This window comes from Agelaius tricolor, unplaced genomic scaffold (assembly GCF_023055355.1).
Source record: "Agelaius tricolor isolate 1412-34295 unplaced genomic scaffold, bAgeTri1.0.p SCAF_2, whole genome shotgun sequence".
Classification (NCBI taxonomy): Eukaryota; Metazoa; Chordata; class Aves; order Passeriformes; family Icteridae; genus Agelaius; species Agelaius tricolor.
This window is the reverse complement of record NW_027269262.1, coordinates 9,420,588-9,440,643: the sequence shown is the minus strand read 5'-3', so window position 1 is coordinate 9,440,643 and position 20,056 is coordinate 9,420,588. Positions and strand designations below refer to the sequence as shown.

The 20,056-nt window shown below is 38.1% G+C and overlaps 1 protein-coding gene across 5 annotated transcripts in view; it reads right to left on the bottom strand.

Moving 5' to 3' along the window:
* SLC35B3 (solute carrier family 35 member B3) overlaps positions 1-17,940 on the bottom strand; it is a 33,852-nt gene extending 15,912 nt beyond the window's left edge. The window contains exons 1-9 of one of the 5 annotated variants that reach the window (XR_011683196.1): positions 17,624-17,743; positions 14,149-14,427; positions 12,754-12,875; positions 10,737-10,891; positions 9,165-9,272; positions 7,027-7,124; positions 4,484-4,576; positions 3,969-4,080; positions 986-1,523 (exon numbers count right to left, since the gene is read on the bottom strand). Coding sequence is in view for 4 of the 5 variants with exons in the window: in XM_071452256.1 (XP_071308357.1) it covers positions 986-1,055; positions 3,969-4,080; positions 4,484-4,576; positions 7,027-7,124; positions 9,165-9,272; positions 10,737-10,891; positions 12,754-12,875; positions 14,149-14,427; positions 17,624-17,635 (1,049 nt within the window). In the remaining variant the exon portion in view is untranslated. The other 4 variants (XM_071452273.1, XM_071452256.1, XM_071452261.1 and 1 more) reach the window with 4 other exon arrangements.
* Between the last annotated feature and the right edge of the window lie 2,116 nt (positions 17,941-20,056).

Genomic DNA, 20,056 nt, shown 5'->3' with positions numbered 1-20,056 from the left:
AGGGAAGGCAGAGGAGAGGGAAAAAGTTAGCATTAGCACTTCATCTTTAGCAATTACATACCAATATTTATGGATTAAGCAAACCTCACATTAAGAAGAGAAGAGTTAAAGAAAATTCCCCCAAAAATCAGTGGGGTCTGAGATAGAACTTCCCAGAATCTTTATTATTACTATCCTTCCACCTTTCTTTATTCCTGTCCTGGCTGGAGAACTTATTGAAATGCACTTATAAGTTAAATAATAACTAAATAGTATCTGTTCTTTCTCATATGAATAAAATAATCCTGAGGGGTTTTAGTATGTTTTTCCTTCCTATGATTATGAGAGCTATACTGGTCCAAAATGTTTTCTCACTCCGTGCCTTATATCCATTCTTCCCAATGTAGGCACATTTTTTTTCAGCTCTCCATTCTTTTAAGCCTCAATATTTTTAGCTGTAGCAAATTCCATTTGGGATTTGCATGTAAGCTTTTTCTTAAAGCAATTTGTATATAGAAATAAAATAGAATTTTATGTTGTTTCAAACCTGGAGCAATTAAAATCAAAGTAGCAACTTAGCTGCATTTACTCAAACATTTGGCACTATAATACATCAAGATAATACAGTTATTTAAAAGGGCTAGCTAAAAATTCAAATTTGAGCTTATAAAAGCAGGAACAATATCATAATGGAGAAAATCCCTTCCTTTACACAAGTTTTCCAACACAGAGGAAGTACCCAAACAATTTATAATGTATCATAAGCACTAGATATTAATTTTCTTTGTTGTCTTCCAGACCTTTAGAAAAATGTAAACTCTTTTCTCTAGCATGATTAGAATCAACAAGCCAGTCAAAATTTACAATAGATTGCCAACATTTGTAGAAGATATAAAAAGACAAGCATTAAACCCCGAATATGATTAGTAAGTGTTGGTATATTTTGATGATGAACATAATTTTTTATAAAATACTTTATAAACCACTAAAAACTGTAAGTACTTACTGTAACGTGAATGGCTTTGCAAAGAACAAAAAAGAAAGCACAATGGACATTGCTTTTCTTCCTGTTGTTACTACAGAGGAAAACAAGTATTAACCTCTTTAAGAATTCAGTTACAACAAAAGAACATAACAAAGGCTTAGCAGGTAACCTCATAAAATAATTGTCTCACTAAAATGATGATCACACCCTTGGTGCAAACGCAGATTGCAGTGCAATGCAAAACAGCACTGGAACCATGTGATTTTTGGAAACAAGTACACTGTGTCAGTAGTGCCATTTCAAGTCACACTATTCACAGCAAGGAAATTTCCAGAACAAGACTTGCTATTTAATAACTTCATGGTAATCAATCCACAGTCTCTGAGAGACAGACAGACATGCAAATAACTGATGATATAAACTCATCTGTTAAAGCTTGGATGTAGACCAAAGGTCAAATATCTTGCTGTTTCCGCCTCATGTTATTACAGCTCCATGGTGTTTTGGGCTCTATTTTTGAGTGGAATGGGATTATCCTCTCACCATTCTTTTGAAGTTACTGAAAATTTCCATAACAGTGGAATTACAATTTTGCTTAGAAGCTTAAGAGACCAAGAATGTCTGACTTCAGTGACTGCATTAGGAAGTTTCCCTCAAAACCACTAAGAGACATTCTTCTACACCTAATCCGTTCACTAAAAAGAATCAAATAGTAAGAAGAGTGGAGAACACAATCTGTTTTTAAAATAGAGATAAACTCTTTGGTTGCTCTGAAATTAATTATAGCCCCAACAATTTTTTGAACAATTTCAATGCTACCTGCAATGAACAAGGATAAAGCATTACTAATGAACTGTGTACCAGGAAACCTATATAATTTATCACTGAAACAAAATCAATAAATCACTCAAAGTTGTAGAAAATGTTTAAAAACAAAGTAAGAAAGCACACAAGTTTAGCTATGGAGGCTAAGGGGCTGAGAAGGTGTTATTTTATGTAATGGCACAGAGTTCTCACTTGAGAAAGACCCTTGCACAGGGTGCAGTACGTCTGCACCTAAAGAATATTATTATTTTATTATCAGAAAATATTTTGCTTACCATGAAGTTCCTTTAACTATACCAGACTGGAAAGTCCTATTTGTGTAACTACATCCAAATTAGTCTTACTGCAACACACTGGCAAAAGGAACCAATGACTACTGATGTATTTCCACAGTGCTTTGGCTAGAAAAGCAAGTTTCATTCTTCCCAGCTCTACCCCACAAACAAATATTCACTTAAGAGTGTTTTATAGTAGAAGAAACAGCCTTCAGTACTGCTACATCTGCCCCAACTTCAACTTTTTAGTAATAATTTTCTTTTTACATTTTAAGAAATTTATGCACATCAAATAAAATGATTTTCTATTACATGAAAAATTAAAGAAGAATGAAAAAGGAAATTGAGTTTTAATTAGAAAACAGTTTACAAATGAATAATTTAAAAAAATGGTTAAATTACTTCAGTTTTTCTAATTACAATTATTTCTGTTCTTTCAAATCAGTTATTAATTAAAATATTTATGTAACCATTTCCTTCTAAATTAAGTGCCTTTTCTTCTTTTTCCCAATTAAGTCTGATAATTTCTCATTCTGCTAATAGAAATACAATTTTCATTAAACTCTTTCACCCCACTCCCCTCAAGAAGAGGGAGGGTGGATGGGGGAGCTGGGAGGGACAGTAATGAATGTGGTGTTCTTCCAAGGAACAATAAACATTTTCATATTGCTACAGGCAAGACAGAAAGGGCTCAAGTGGTAGAATTGTCAAGGTCAGGCATAAGAAAACTGGGGAAAGGTTTACTATTCTACAGCATTTTTAAAGTTTTTTTTAGTACAGTCAGACTTTTTTTTTTTTAAGAGGTATTTTAATACATGAAACAAGCCTCTCCTCTGGGTCAATTTCCAGTCAGGAGAGCTACTGAACTTGGTTAAAAGCAAATACAGAACAGATATGCTGCATAGGAAATAACTGATAGGAAATCAGAGCATGTAACCCTCAGGTCAGAGAACAATGATGTATTTTCCCTTCCACTACTGTGAATGAAGTAGAGCATCACCTGACAGAAACCAGGGTGTCTTTTAGGAGAAGAAGAAAGGCAAGTAGCTACATGACATCTTGCTACACCTTTCCCCCCACCAGGTCCTTGTGACTAATGTTTGTAGTTTCACATGCTTAGAAACAATGTTACTGCCTACTATGCCCTTATAGAACATCCTTACTTTTTCTTTTATATTTTAATTGATACATGTCTTTTCCTTTCTGTATTTTCCTATGAAAGCAGGCTGAGAGACTTGGGATTGTTCAGCCTGGAGAAGAGAAGGCTCTGGGGAGACCCTATTGCACCTCACAGTACCTAAAAGGGGCCTGCATGAGAGCTGGAAAGGGACTCTTTACAAGGGCATGTAGTGACAGGACAAGGGGGAGTGCCTTTAAACTGAAAGAGGGCTGCTTTAGATGAGATATTAGGAAGAAACTCTTTACTGGCAGAGTGGTGAGACACAGATTGTCCAGAGAAGATGTGTCTGCCTTATTCCTGGAACTACTCAAGGCCAAGCTGGATGGTGCTTTTGAGCAAACTCGTCTAGTGGAAAGTGTCCCGGTCCATTGTAGGGGAGTTCGAACTAGATGGTCATTGAAGTTCCTTCCAACCCAAATAATTCTGTGATTCAATTTCAACCCCTCCACTTAGAACAGTGCTTGCTTCTGCACTAAAACATGGCATGGACTATATGCACAGGTTTACTTAACAGGCTCTTCATGGTTGAAACTGTGGCACAAAAAGAATCAGGAAGATCTCAAACACATTCTACCATGTGAAGATCCATGCTACACAAATCAGTCAGCACAAAGAACAGAAAAAAAGCCAGTGTAAGAACTATTCTCAAAAGCTCTGTCCTACATAATAGAATAGGATTACTTTGTTTTTATACAAAGGCAGTAAAAATATCATTTGTTCATACCTGTTACAGCGAGAAGGGCACCAAAGATTTTAATCAAAGCTAGAACAAAGGATATGCCAAAATACCCAGTCAGGGAGAAAAGGAATGCATAACCATAAGTCTGAACTGGATGCTGCAACAATAAAAAAGCTGGTTAGGAAAATGTAAAACAAACCCTGAGGTATTGCAAAATGACATAAAACTACAGACTTTAATCAACTGCTTGAGCAATAATAAGCTGTTCAACAATGCATTCATGCAAAAATCCTTATTTAATTTTAGTTAAATAATGGAAAAATAATAATGAAATTATAAGCTCATAAGTCTGGTCCTGTGATTTTGTTGCTTTTAAAACATTACCCTATCTAACACATCAAAGACTGAAAAGCTTGCTTACTGTATGAATTATACAAGTTAACCTGTTTACATGATGAAAATAGAACTTTAGAGAGAGAAGTGGTAAGATTTTCTGAATCATACAGAGCAAGGTTTTCCAATGAGGTTCTTCATAGAAAAAGGGAAATCTTTACACCTACCTTTGAGCAAAATGTTACTGCAGGGCTTAATCCACTAGTGCATGTTAATCCAAATAAAATATACACAAAACCTATTGAATAGGAATACAAAACCTAGAATAGTGTAAGAGAAAATAATTACTAGGTGATACTTTACAAAAGGACAAAATTAAATGCTTTCAGATGCTTGGCCTTATTAATATGCTCAGCAACTCAGAGCTGAATTTGAAGGGTTTGATGATATTTTTACTAGCATTTATATAATAGTTGATGTACAGTGAAAAGCCAACATTAAGTGTTAGACACATTCTTCCTACCCACAACAACATAAAAAGATTGGAAAGCTAGCCAGTTAATAATATCCTGAGGTCAGTGTCAACTGTGGTAAATCCTTCAGGTTCAGGATTTCACAGCCTAAATAAAACTTCCCACAACTATGCCATTTAATAGTCTGAAGAACATGTTACACATATTTCATTTTCTGCTATTTATCCAGCAGAGTAAACACCTGCATTACATTAAATGTGCAAAGGGTAGCACAGAACCGCCAGAAGTGTCATGTAAGTTTCGTCTGTGTCACTTCACTTCACATGCATGGCACACATGCATGGTTATAACATGCAGGATTTTTAAATATGACCAGTTTTGGCCTAGTTGAGTGCTCAGAACACTCAGGAAGCAGGTAAGCTCTTTATTTGTCTGCACCCTTACTCAATTAATAGGTGCACTGAGCAACAAAACAATCTTCATCTAGCCTTTCCCAAACTAAGCCAGAAGTAGAAACTGGAACTGTCCATCCATCCATCCATCCATCCATCCATCCATCCATCCATCCATCCATCCATCCATCCTCCCATGCAGCAGGAGGCATTCAGCTGTTTGGGCAACATTTAGTAGTCTTTTCTTGTCAACAGAACTATTCTACACAATACTGGCTAGAACATGCTGATCTACTATGCTTTCAAAACTCAGTGTCTTGTTATATCTCAGTTATTGAGAAAAAACTATTAAAAATTGTTAGCAACTCCATGAGACAACAGACCACTTATCACTGCTCTATAATAAAGAAGGATGCATACATGCATACATCTTTTCTGTTTTCACAATTGCTTAAATCCAGGGCAATTTCCAAATGTGACAAAGTAAGAGAGACCCTGTGGATGACAGGTTCCTTTATTGTTCAATTTTATTTCCAGATCACTGTCCATTAAATATGATCTCCAATTCAGATTCAATTTTTACCCACAGTCTCAAGTATAGAAAATTATTTCCAAAATTCTGCTTGTACTTCTGCGCTGAATTCTCTGAACTAAATCCTGAAGTGGAATGTCTAAACCACGAAAAAAACCTTTAGATCCTAAACCATTACACTCATTCCCTATAAAGTAGTATGAGTATACAGTATGAGGACCAGCATTGTCAGACTAATGCAGAATAAAAAGCAAAGTCCTGGAGACAGCAGGAGTTTTGTAGGTAAGGCAGCAACGACTGTCAAATGCAAAATGGGCAAGAAACAAGCTACAGATAGCACTTTGGTTTTGGATTTTGGAAATGACAGCCAAAGAAGGCTCCATCAGGTCACATAGCCAAATCTCTGCCCCCAGCAGACCTCTGCAGTGAACACTTAAGAAAAAGTACAAGAATAAAAACAAGAATACAGTGGCACTTTTAGGTATATATTCTTCCACTTTCCAGAAACTTGTAGCTCAAACTTCTCAAGCCATCCTAAATCACTTCTGGCCTTAAATGAAGATGCCTTCTAAATTCTTCTCCATTTCTGAAGCTATTCTCATGAGAAATTAGATTTTTCTAGTTAAATATCAAATACATGCCAAATATAGAAAACAAATTTCAGTAACTTTTTACCTGTGACATATTCATATCATGCCTTTTATAGGAAAAGATTTACTTATATTTACTCAATTTCAGAGAAAAAATATGCCAAATTCAAACAAGTCTTGTCTAAAAAGAAAAATAACCTCAGACCATATGAATAGATAATCTGCATTCCAAGTAAGTATATTAAAAAATGGAGCAAGACGTTATCAAAATTGTATTTCAGTGAATCAGGAACAAAAATATTCACCCAGAGTTTTACAGATCTCAAAAGATTTTAAAAAACCCGCCTCCCAGGTGCTAGCACACTCTAGAATATAAAGTATCGCAAGTAAAGTAAAGCAACATGCTCCATGTAACACATGCCCAACTACACCAGAGGAACAGTGTGTATTTTTCAGAGATTAAGTGCATGATCATACAAAAAGCACTACATTGATCTCAAGCCTGCAGGGTAGACAAAGGAATTGTTGATAGAAATGAGTGTTTCTGTAGCTATATTGTATTTGTATTTGAAGTTGCACTCAGAAAGCAGCACCCTTGAAAAATTGAAAATGAAACAGAAAAATCAGCAGAACTCCTCAGACAAACAGAAAACCCAAGAATAGTACACCAAGAGCTTTTCCCTCCATAAGCAAGAGAAAAGCACATTAAGTCCCATGCTTTGTCAATGGAGGCCTTGCCTATGATAAAACATGTTCTTTTAAAATTACAAATGTGGTATTTACCATTTCTGAATTAGAACCATTGTGCAACTTCATAGCTTTTTCCTGTACGTTTCCTATAACTGCATCTGCGCAGAGGGCAAGGGATATTAGGATCACACCTATTAAAACAAACAAACAAACAAACAACATTCTTCAGAATATTCATTGCAGAATGGTGGCAAAAAGGAACAGAGAAGGAATAGAGAAATAATAACCAGCCCTTCCCTATAAAAGTCAGCAAAAATATTTCATTACATCAGTACAAAGAAGTGCCCACCTCCACTCTCCCTCCACCAATTAACCCCTGAGCACTGTGTGTCTCTAAGCTTGATGGGAACATCTGGACATTGCTATAAAGAAGCCAGCTGTAGTTTTTGTAGTAACAAGAGTGACAGAATATCATTTGCAGTTAGTTAATGAAGATAAATAACCAGAGAAAATACTCTTTTTCAGTACTTAATCCCACTTTTTTTTTTTTTTTCCTGACAAAGGCAAATAGAAATGTTAGATGTGATGATAAAACAAATGCAAGAGGATTGAAAAGTAGAGATCTTTAATTACTGAAACATTAATTTAAAAGAAAAACTACTGTTCAGGTACAAACTCCATGGTTTTAGGTTACCATTTATGCTGACAAGGAAGTCACTATATAGTCACTACTGTAATGAGCTTTCCAATAGCAAAAAACCTGATAACTCTAGTCATGTCAGTCACAGCTAATTTCCCAACCTACAAACTTTCATGACTATTGTATTTAACGATGAACACAGGTTGAAATAAACTTTTCCTAAGTATACAACATTACAGAATAGACTAATCATCAAAATGCAAATCAAAACCCGCTCTAGTCTTGGTTCCTTAAAAGATCATGTCAGGGAAGAAACTAGAAGACTAGAAACAAGCAGTGTTTTATTTTCTTAATCCTATGTTCTTACAGTCAGAGGTGGAAGATTTTAACATTTTTAAGGCCCAGGAAGTTTAAGGTGGTGTTTTCTTGGAAAGAACTTTAAACCAAGGTTTTTAGTTTGGGAAGCATTTCCTTTCCAAGGCCAGACTTTCCAGGTCTCTTCATCCTTCAAGATTATCAGGCACTGGACAAGGTATAACTCAATGGAAAAGACATGATAACATGAATAATATTGGTAACACTAAAAATATAGGTATCTCATCTGCATGGATTCAGCTCTAGTCCAAAGATTAACAGCTCCAGTTCAGCAATTCCACTCTGTAAAGTGAGGGATGAATGTCTCCATGGGCATTCTCCATCATGATTCATGTTCTGGCCATGCTTAATGGCCCAGGCACACCAGTGGACAAATGCATGGATTAGCACTGGATTGAGATGAAAAGGTTACCTGGAACCTGAAGCACCAGTGCACATGGAGAGGAGAAACGTGGAGAACAAGAAAAATGTTAATCTTATGCCCATTACACATTTTGGAGTGTGAGGAGAATTGCTCCAGTCATTGTGGCAGTGCTGAGCAGAAGCAGCAGCAGCAGTGTCATGGATAAGACCAACAGTGTTTTATTGGATGTAAAGCATGAGTAAAAACAATTGGAAAAACTGGACCCAAATTAGTTCTAAAAGAAATCTGCATAGAAACAGTTCCATACAAATCAATGGAATGAACTCAGGAATTCAATTACCCTTTGTCATTTGACAAAGAAATTAAGTTTTTCATTCCAAGCAGTTTAAAATCCTTGCTTTGCTTCTGACTTAGATAGTATTAAAAGGTTAAAATGTGAGAACTCCACCTAAAAACTACAGCAAATCTGACTGTGATCATCCGTTAATATAACGTAAATGGTTGTGAAATGGAAAAATACTTAAAAATTTAACTAGAAAAGACAACTTATCTTTTTAAGTTTTAAAATATTCCAACCAAATTTATCATATTTATTTTAATATATATGTACTAGGGTAAGTCTTTCTTGAGAATATATGAGACATTTCAACCAAGAGGGTGTAGTTCCTGGAAGTTTTAGGAACACAGGAATTTAAACTTCTGCCACAGACAGAGTTCTGCTAGAGCAAAGCTACAATGAAACTGTTTTCAGTAGGATACCTGAAGGCACTCCAGCAAGAACTCAGAACTTCAATGGAATGCTTATGGTAGGAAAAACCAAACATTTTTTTAAACTCTAAATTATGTTTTTACCTGTCAAGTTGAAGTTTGGTGCAACTGTGCTGTCAGCTAAAGTAAACCATATTAATCCAAGGCTCATACACAGGGCAGCAGACACGTCTACAATATTGTAACGTTTTCCTACAAAATACAAACAGCAAGAACAGACTGTTAGTACTCAGAATTTCATGTTTATCCTGTTTAACTGACTAGAAGATTACAGAAACATTGTTCCAATGTCATTCTTCTATTTAAACAGAAGACTCAATGCTCTGGTCTTTCACAACCAGACTTAGTTTCTTCCACAACAGAAATTCCTACCACAGGGGAATTACCTGATTTTTGTGATCAGCTTTGGTTTGAGTTCACAGTTACAGCACTGACACAAAGCACATCCTCCCTGACAAGGCATTCCCTTAGCAACTTCAGGACAGCTTAGATGTTTCTTAACACTTTTGCCTCACACAAGACATTTCAGCTGCCTTTACTGATCAGAAAGAAGTCAATTCCAAACACTGACAGACAACTTTGGTACTCTGAGAACTCTACATTGTCTTATAGTTTGGGAGAAACAGCTTGTGGAGGGGAATGGAAAAAGAAAGTAAGGGCATGAAAAAGCAGGAGTCAGTATATCTTGTTTAAAATAATGTATTCTTTGCTCAGAAGCTGAGCTTTGAACATAAGCTTCCAAGGGAAGTTTGTTGAACTGAATTTTTGTAACAATAATATTAAAAAGAAATAGCTTCTGAGACTACAACACTACTACAACACAATAAAAAGTTTCATAAAGCTTTAGGGAAATACCAGTCACTTTGCATTAAAATGATAAAATTACTTCTAATAAAAGGTAAATACTGTGTAGGCATGTACATATGTAAAGTTGAAAACTCCTCTGAAAATTCAGTTGTTTTTCAACCAGAAGGCCAGAATTACCTACAGAAACAGAAATACAGCATTCTAGATTTTCTTTCATTATACTTGTCCATGTAGAGTGTTACTGACTAAATTTTTGTGTATTGAACACAAACTTTTATAATATGCTTAACCCTTCTAAATCCAGAAACACTGAAGTATATTTATTCACATAACTACAAACTTTTTCTGTTTTTCTCCATATTCCATTTTCTCTTATTGGAATATGCACTATGACTTTAGGACTAGCCAAGGACATGCAAAATCAGGTGTATTTCTGATTAAACATTTAATCAAAATTTAGGAATTAATCTTTTCAAACAAGAGTAAAGATTTTCTTCACAACTCATGGTTACATTCTTTTTTCCACTTCAAGTTTTCCATTTCAATATTGAAATTGTTTCATTTATGAAGTGATTTAGATTAGAAAACAAACTTAGACTTCTTAAAAATTAAGAAAGCTTGTGTTAAAATGAAGTTTTGCAAGTGACCAGTAGAATGTTTTTCCCCATATTTTCTGTTGATCTAAATATATTTGTACATTTTCCCAGAAGATGCTTCAGAAATTCTCATTTTTCCTCCTATAGAAAAATTCTACCAGCGGAATTTTAAAAAGTACAGGATTCCACCTATGATTGCCTCCCAAAGAAAGAATTTTTAAAAAAATCATCTAATAGCAAGATTAACACTTACCTTGTATAAAAACCCCACCTATCATAACTGGAATCAGTTTACAGCATTTGAAGATGACTTGAGTAGGGTAATTCAGATATCCTAAAGAGGTATTTGACAAACCCATAGTTCCCACTGTCAAAAATGCTATTATCATGTACGTTTTGCCAGGAATTCTACAAAACATAAACATACAAATCTTGGCATTACAGACTCATCTAGAGGAGATTTAGCTTGGAAAATTCAGTTAAAGAAATACTTTTGTAATACAACCTCAACATCTTCCTCACTGAATTTCATTCAATAGAAACTTAAAAATGCACAAAAATCTCTGATTTCATATTTAATTTCTTTCAATTACTGCAAATAAAAAGCGAATACAAGACAATAAAAACTTCATGGCTCATGAAGTATTCAAGAAGTAATTCTTTAACCTCCTTCTGAGAAGGTATGCTATTTACACAAGAATCAAGACAAATGTTTCAAAGGAAATGTGGAAGATTGGTATACTGAAATAACCTGGATCTTTGTTCTCTCACAGGTCACTGTGACAACTTCTTTGGTGAAGTTTTCATATGAACCTTGAAATTTTTAAAATGAAGAAAGTTGAAAAAAGTACCATTTTTTAATGAAACTCAATGAAACTAAGAGAGCAGTGATTCAGACACCAGGAACAGAGGGGCTTGTTGGACATTTTCAGATGTTTTGCTCACAATCTGATGAAATTACCACCTGACAACAGATGATCCAACAGTCACTTTTGTGCTCACTTTGTGATTTTTTTACAGTTACTGCTGTGCATATGTTCAGCTATTTTTCATGCATACTCAGAACCACGCTAAGAACATAAGGAGCTGTCTTGCTGCAATCTTGTCTTATCTGTAACTCATTATGTGATCTACACATACTCTGAGGCATGCAAGAAAAATTAAAAATTTAAGAAATATAGATTTCTGCATGCCTACAAGAAGATGCCTAGGTTATAGAAAATAAAATGTAAAATATATTTCAGATCTACATTTCCAAAACAACTTACTCGAAGGGAAATGCTCTGTAAGCATTTCCAACTGGTAATAAAATCCCATATATACAAGTAACCCAAAAGGTAACTGTGCAATATTATCTGATTCATCTCAAAAAGTCAGGTAACTTGAAATACAAGCTGTCAGTGTTTAAAGTAAAAGGAATAATTTATCGAAGTTATGCTGTTTGGCTAAAAAAGAATTTTATAATCTGAAACCAGTATATGCAAAATCATCCAAGGCTGACTCCAGGTAAGGAAAACTAGTTCTGTTGAACTACAATATGAGGCAACTTTAAAATTCATGTACACCATGACAGCCTGTATTCAAGTTTCCAGAGTGCCTCAATAAACACTTTGCAGAGACTATAGATGGGTAGGAGGCTGCAGAATGGCTACACTGAGTCAGAAAATATCCCATTTCCAGTGGAATTTAGAAATCAAAAATTTCTTTGGTCCACTGCAGTGAAAACACAGAACAGTTTTGTGGCAGAGTGGTATGAGTGCTGTCTTAAATGAAAACCATGACACTTCAGCACATCCTTTGTAGCAAACCCACTCAGCTACATGGTAAGCAGAGAGCAGACCTCTGACATTCTCCAAGACGCACAGCATGTAAGAGGAATCTCTTGGTGAGGAGGTGCCAATATTTGAGGAAAACATATTCACTGACAGATGGCTTCAAGTGCTGTGAAGTGTATTGGCTCTATTCTAAATGTGATAATCCCAAGCAACACATACGTGACTCAGTCTCTATCAGCCATATTAAGGACACCATATGTTCTGTAAGTGGGACAGTGACAGCAGAGTCAACAGAACTACTTACAGGTCCAAAATCCAAGTGGGTGCTTCTAAAATATTCTCTAACATCATCCAGCAAATTCACTTCCTTTTATCTACATAACTGCTAGCAATGCCTCACAGTACTCACATTCAAAAAACAGAAGTTAAATTTATGGTAAGTATCAAATACTTCTAATTTCATGGACAGTGCAAAATGCTTGGAAAAACACATACCTTCTTCTTTTGTCCTGAATCAACTGCAATTCTATTAGTCCAAAAATGGAATAAAATCCAAATTGCACTAAAGTGAGGTACCAACCAAAAGGTTTAAAACCTTCCACTGAAAATATCAATTCCTATAAAAACAAAAACCCACCACAGTCATGTACACACACCAAAATATTAAATGGACAAAAAAGAATTAACAGACCTTTTCCCTTGATGTACATGCAAATCTAGCCTTTGCAGTTGCTGGTTATTAACTAGATTTATCTGCCATATGTAACTTGTGAAAATATTGAAAAAGAAAAGACCATTTAGGTTCTCCAAAATGAAAGAAGAAAATTTACTGTTGTTGTAAATACAATAAAATTAATGGATCAATTCATTAGGGGAATACATTTGATGCATTACTAATTATCTCATATTACAGATGGCTTCCTGCCTGCCTTTTTGCTGCTCTTCCGTTCATTTGCTTCAGTAGACCATTTTTATTCAGATTTTATAAGTATCTCCAGATAAATTTAATACAAATTTTCTCTAACAAACATGCTTACTGATAATTTTCAGCTGTTAGGAATGCACACCTAATACTGTGAGTGCCAACATCAAACAGCACATGTGAGTTCATAAAAATTTGTAGGCTGTAGGAATATTTCAAACCAGAGCAATTTGTTCTGGAAAAATACATACACGTCATAAAGACTTATGTAGGTGTATCAGTTATAGAAACAAAAGGCTACCTAATATCTGCCTTTTTGAGATTCTGCTTTTAATTACTGATCATGTTCTCCCAACTCTTTTGAAGTAACTTTATGTTTACAAACTTCTCAGCTGCTTTTGAAAACTGCATTAGAAACATGATTTTTAATGATCAAGTTTTTTAATCACTGCTTTATTGAGAATACTCAATGAATTTAAAAATAATTTTAAAAAGGGAACAGAAATGTAGCTGCTCAAGATAAGAGAGAAAAGATTAGCAGAATGGTGAATGTTTAACTAAAATGGCATAACCATTATCCTTCGGCTTAAAAAATTACCATAGCACATGTTTCAGCTCTGTCCTGAGAGCAGAGAGAAAAATAACGTGACTGTAACTGTACAGTACTCATGGAACTTAAGGAGATCTACAGGTTTCAGCATCAATGAAGACTTTGATGTATCTTGCACACAGAAGTAAAAGATCAAGTTATGAAAGTCCAAGTGATCTAAACTTTACAGGCACATGAACCATAATGGCAACTAAGATTATATATTACTTTCTGCTCTTGAATACTGAAAGGCTGACTTTGTAATAAATATTTAGTTTAAAACATCTACATATATTAAAATACATACTATATTATTATGCTATTGAAAAAGACAAGGGGTAGGAGGAATTGGCCTAAGACACAAGTTCATAATATTTACCTGTAAATATCCATAGATTAGATAAAACATAAAAACTCCAGAAACACAGATGAAAAATTGGGTAGGTTTGCTAAATTTGCTGAGATTCATGCCAAGAACTACAACATCATCTACTGATTTGATATGGGGAGACATAGCTTGAGATTTGGAAGGTACACTGATGGAAATGTATTTTCTCGATGAAGTGAATTTCAGATCCATGGTTCCTGGCTCGCTGCATTCGGGGCTATTGTTGTCTTCTGCCTGCTTTTCTCCTTCTGTGTGTTTTCTGTCTGAAAGCTGAAAGAAACACTGAAGTCAGATGGGACACAACATACAGCCTTCCAACAACAACAGTAAATGAATGTGACATTTACAGGGGAAATATAAAGGTTTTAGAGTTTTGTCAAATTGTTTTTACTCACAAATTTTACTTATCTTTTCTGATGTCCAAAGTTAACATCAGTTAACTTTATTAACACCAGAGGCAAACAACACTTCATGAAAGCAGTTTTGCTTCATTCCTACACTCGACATAGCAAACAAATCAGACAATCAACCCCAAAACACCAGCAACAGAAAACCAGCTTGAGTTTCCCAACATCTCTAACTCACAGGAGTTACTGCTTGGGAGAGAAGTGATCTTCATGAGCAACAGTGAATGAACTGGGATTGAAGCACTGTGGTTCTGCTGACCTTCCTTCATCTCCTCAGCAAAACACACCAGACTAGCTCACAACATGGGAAGCCTTGCTAAAAACTACAGATCTGAGCCTATGACCAGTTAAAAGCACGGAAGCCTAAGAAGTTATCCCCTCATCCTCATGTTTATTCACTATTTCCCGCACTGTTCTTCAGAAAAGAACATGGAGACTGAAACAAGCAGATTGAGATGCCAGTCTCAAAAATCAGTCTGTTTATCTGATGAGGTCTATGATATGGCAATCTCTTTAAAATTTATCACATGCAGCTATTTCCACATGTAATAGAAAACAAAACTGGATGACTGAAGCCTACAGAAGGAATGTAGCAGCTTAGTATACTGAGATGCAAATAATTCTGTTCTCCCTCACAGCAGACAGTAAATATTTGATGTTTTTTTTTAAAGATAAAACACACTGGTCAGCCAATTGTCCCAAGATTTTTAAGTGTAGGTCAGCATCAAGTTCCGTGAGCAGTCAGTAATTACGCTGTGTTTGTCCCAACCGTTTAGTGATTTGTTTTTCCCAGCTCAAGAATAATTCTCCTCATCACACATACATAAAAAAATGCTTTCCCCATTGTTTTCAAATTTAAAATGTCCCAGTACATTAACACTAGATCATGCAAACACTGTAGTCTGCAAGAACACTGGTAAATAGAATATATCCTACAATATTAGAAATTTTAAGGTTAGCTGAAAAATTAAGTATTAGTATGAAGCTTGCAAGGTGCTTATGTTTTCTTTTTCATATGAGCTACTATCAGGTTGGAACAAGACTCCTACTAGAGTTCTGAAAGAACATCTTGGGGAGTATAACAGGTGTTCAGGGACCATAATAATAATTTGGGCTTATATTCAAGATCCAAAGTGAGAGATAGAAAGTTTACCTCTGCAGATTTTTAGCTAATCCCAACACGAAGTGACCATAAAACAAAGAAAAAGTTTTAGACTAATTTTAGTAAAACCAGAAAAGCACTAATGTCAGATAATGAGGCATGAGTGAGCCTTCACATACAATATAACAGAGTTCTGATCACCCTCAGAGAAAGATTGGAAGAACAATGGCAAACAAGGGTTATCAGGATGGAGGAGCAGGTTGCTCATGTTAGGAACTGAAAAAAGATGAAAGCATAACTTGTCTAGCCTAACAAAACCGCAATGAAAATGAAATAGACCTGCTTTCAAGACAAGTATGGAGTACCACTAAGGAGAAAAAACAGCTTTAAGGACAGGAGAATGAGAACAAGTGGGTAAGAAGTGATCATGAACAAATTTACACTTTCCAGACTATCTGGTTAGCTCAGGAACTGGCTGGACATTGATTTAAGAGTGATCATTTTTACATCACCACTTATGGTTTGCTTCTCTTTTCCCATATTTTTCTCCACTTCTTAAAAAATATTTACCTCAACCCATAATTTTTTCTACTCTTCCTTTCCTCTCACCCCACCCTTCTGAGGGTAGTGAGGAAAGAAAGCAAGTGGCTGTGTAATGCTGAGCTGCCTAAGAGCATTAAATCACACAATTAACATAACCTTCAATTTTCAACTATTTCTATTAAAAATATTTCCTCAGGAACACCATCAGATTTTAAAGTCTCTCCACTTAATTTTTTGCAGATTACTGAGTCTGTCATGAAAGTGGTAAACTGTGGAAAGTGGAAACTGATCACTCCAAACACACTCACAACCATCCATAAAACTATGATACATGGTAATTGTTTTTCTCTGCATCCTTCAAAGAAAATTACTTAACAGCTGAAGAAACTGTAAATGTATGTATTAGAAACAGTCTCCACCAAGTAATTTCATTAGCAGTAGTGACAGAACTCTTCTGAAATTCAGTGACTTGTCAAACTGCCATTTTTCTAAGCATGAAAACTGTTATTCCTACTCCTCTCATCAAAATTCCTCAAGCACCTAATTCACGTCTTGAAAAAACATATACCAAAAATCGGTTTTATGAAGAGTTAAGAGCTGTCCTGATTTGTGTAAAATACCAATTTCCCTCTCTTCTTTCTCCTCCCTTGTGTAAAAGTGTAAACAACATATTCTTTAGATCAAAGACTTCCTGCTTCTTCCCCTTCAAAAGAAAAGTCCCTAGCAGGTCAGTACTTCAACCTACCACACAAAATAGTGATTATTACATGAAGGAGAAACAAATGAACGAGTAGAAAAGCAAAATTTCCTCTGCCTCCAAAAAGTTACCAACTTGTACTAAGCATGGAAAAAACATCATGAAGGAGCTCGAGCCTTGGTTGGCCAAGATTTTTTAACACTGAAGAACATCTGTTAAACCCATCATCTTGGCAGAAACCAGGGTCTTAGTCCGCTCAGAAGAACTGCTCGCCTGAGACACACCAGGCGAGCTCCACGTTGGCTTTGGCCATGACCCTCCGGAGACCGTGCCAGAAATGCCTGGTGGCAGGACAGCAGCTGGCACCGCAGCAGGGATGCGCCAGGTGACAGGGAAGCCAAATTCCATCTGCGGGAAACCTGAGCAGACACTTCGCTTGACGCTACCTGCGTCCTGCTCCGGAGGCAGAACAGGGAAGGGAACAGGGTCTAGCAGGAGCCCTGAGCCTTCCTTCCTGCTCGCTCGCCTGCGCCAGGTGTGCCCTTCCCGAGCGCCTGGCAGCTGTCCCGGGCAGGGCTGGCACAGCCTCTCCAGCCGCCACGGGCCGCCATTCCCCGCCCTTGCCCCGCGAAAGGGAACCCGCAGGCCGGCCCAAACCCTCCCGACACTCAGTGCCGGCCTCCTCCCGCTCCACATCTCGTCCCCGGCGCCCCTCACCGTCGCGCCCATGGCCCCCTGATGCCGGGCGACGCTTCGCGGGAAGCGACCCCGCCTCCTTCCCGCTCGCCCCCCGGCCCTGAGGGAGGAGGAGGGAGGGAGGGAGGGAAGGAGCGGGGAGCGGCCCCGCCCCCGTACCTGTCCGGCGGGCGAGGAGGGGCACGGCGGCTCCGGCCGGCCGCTCCCCGCCAGCGCGTCCCGCCCGCCCGCCGGGATCGCCGCCTCCGCGGGCCCGCGCCGCCGGAAGTGGCGGCCGCCCGGCGCCAGGGGTCGGCACGAGCAGCGAGCGCATCGACACAGCGTCCCTCGCTCGGCGCTCCGCTACCCGGCCTGAGGAGGGCGGGGACGGCGCTCTCGAGCCCGCGCGCGGTAGAGACCGCCTACCGCGCCTGAGGGGCGGGGCCGGGCTGGAGCTCGACTCAGCGTTCCCGACTTTCCTACAAAAAAACCCAAACGGTTCCCGGCTCTCGGCTGCCGGAGGCGGCTGTTGAAGGGCTTCCCCACGTGTCTTTGGGGGAGATCACAGAATCACAGAATCGTTAGGGTTGGAAGGGACCTCTGGACATCCAGTCCAACCCCCTTGACAAGGCCGGGTGACCTAGAGCAGGTGGCACGGGAACACATCCAGGTGTGTTTTGAATGTCTCCAGAGAGGGAGACTCCACAACTTTCCTGGGCAGCCTCTTCCAGTGCTTTGCCACCCTCAATGCGGAGAAGTTCTTCCTCGTGTTGAGGTGGAACTTCTGTTTCAGTTTATGGCCATTGCTCCTCGTCCTCTTTCCGGGCGCCAGTGAAAAGAGTCTGGCACCAATCTCTTGGCACCTGCCTCTGAGATATTCGTATGCATTAATGAGATGCCCTCTCAGTCTTCTTTTCTCCAGACTAAGGCCCAGCTCCCTCACTCTCTCCTCATAAGAGATGCTCCAGACCCCAAATCATCTTTGCGTCCTTTCACTGAAACCTCTCCAGGAGCTGCTGGTCTCTCCTGTACTGAGTAGCCCAGAACTGGGCACAGCGCTCCCGATGTGGCCTCACTAGGGCCGAGCAGAGAGGGGGAATCGCCTCCTTCCACCTGCTGCGCACCCCTTCTCGGTGTCCCCCAGGGCACCGCTGGTGCTGCTGGCAGGGCAATAACCCCGCTGTGCCCTGCCCCGCCAGAGAGCAGCCGGGAGGTGGGGAAGGAGCCCAGCATGGCAGGAGCACCGGGAGAGGCTGAGGAGTTCCGTGCCTGCCCGGGCTCCCTGCAGCTGCCAGGAGGAGTGACAGGGTGGTGTCCCCTCGCCTCCCACGTGTGCTGCGGTCAGGCGCTGCTGTGGGTCCGCAGAGACTGGGACTGCCTCAGTACTCTGGAAAAGCCTCCCGGAGCAGGAGATCGTATTTCGCACCACGGTGACATCAAGATTGTTTGGAGTCCTGAAAAAGTTTTTTTTTTTTCCGAGGTTTGGTTGATGCTCTGCTGTTCTGATGTGAGCAATGAATTACCCACGCAAAGCTGCTGCTTTCATTAAAAAAAAAAATAAAAAAAAGAGAAAAAATGCGTTTAGAGAGAGGTATTCTTGTGATCATTCCGCATGAGGCTGCACGAAGGAAATAATAAAAATATTTTATAATGACAAGTGAAAAGGTAAATGAGAGCAATAACAGCAGAATGCATAGAGCCTAATGGCCAAACGAATCAGGTAAAGAATTTAGAAAAAAGGTAGCTAAAGGCATTTTGGACAAAATGTGCAAATTAGATATAGCTTGAAAATACATAAAATCCAGTTATTATTCATATCAGTCTATAAAATGGCAGTGCTGTGTTTTCTGTAATTATGTGCAGAGGTATTTAACATTATACATAATCACTACAGGACAAGAGATACATATTTAGAAAATTCAAGCTTTTATGTTTACAGTGTTTTAGAAGTTTTTTTTTTACCTTTTCCAACGTTAGTGTAGTAAATCAGTGTGTATTATAGATAGTAGCAACTTTTAACATCATATTTTTAAGGGTATTTATTAACTGACAAACACCAAAAAGAAAATGTGCAATGGTTACTTAAAATAAATAAACAAAAAATTGAACCCCTAAAACCTTTTAGCAACTAGCTACTTCTGAGAAATGGGATTAGTGATTATTGAGAAAAATACTTGCAGCCACCCTGGGAAGTTCCAGTGCTTCTTGGTTCAAGTTTCCTTTACGTGATTGAGGGATATCACATTTAGCAAACACTTGTGCTTTTTTGCAACAATATGGATGGTGCTTCTCACCATCTCTGTGACAGAAGTAACTTCCCCAGTAACTCGAGTAAATAAATTCAAGCTTGCATGTGATCAGCTGGGATTTTCAAGTTTCGTGTAAATAAATTCTCTAGATATGTCAGCTGTAATAAACTTTACTGTTACAGATGTAAGTGGAGTGATTACACAGGAAGTTCCACCTGAACGTGAG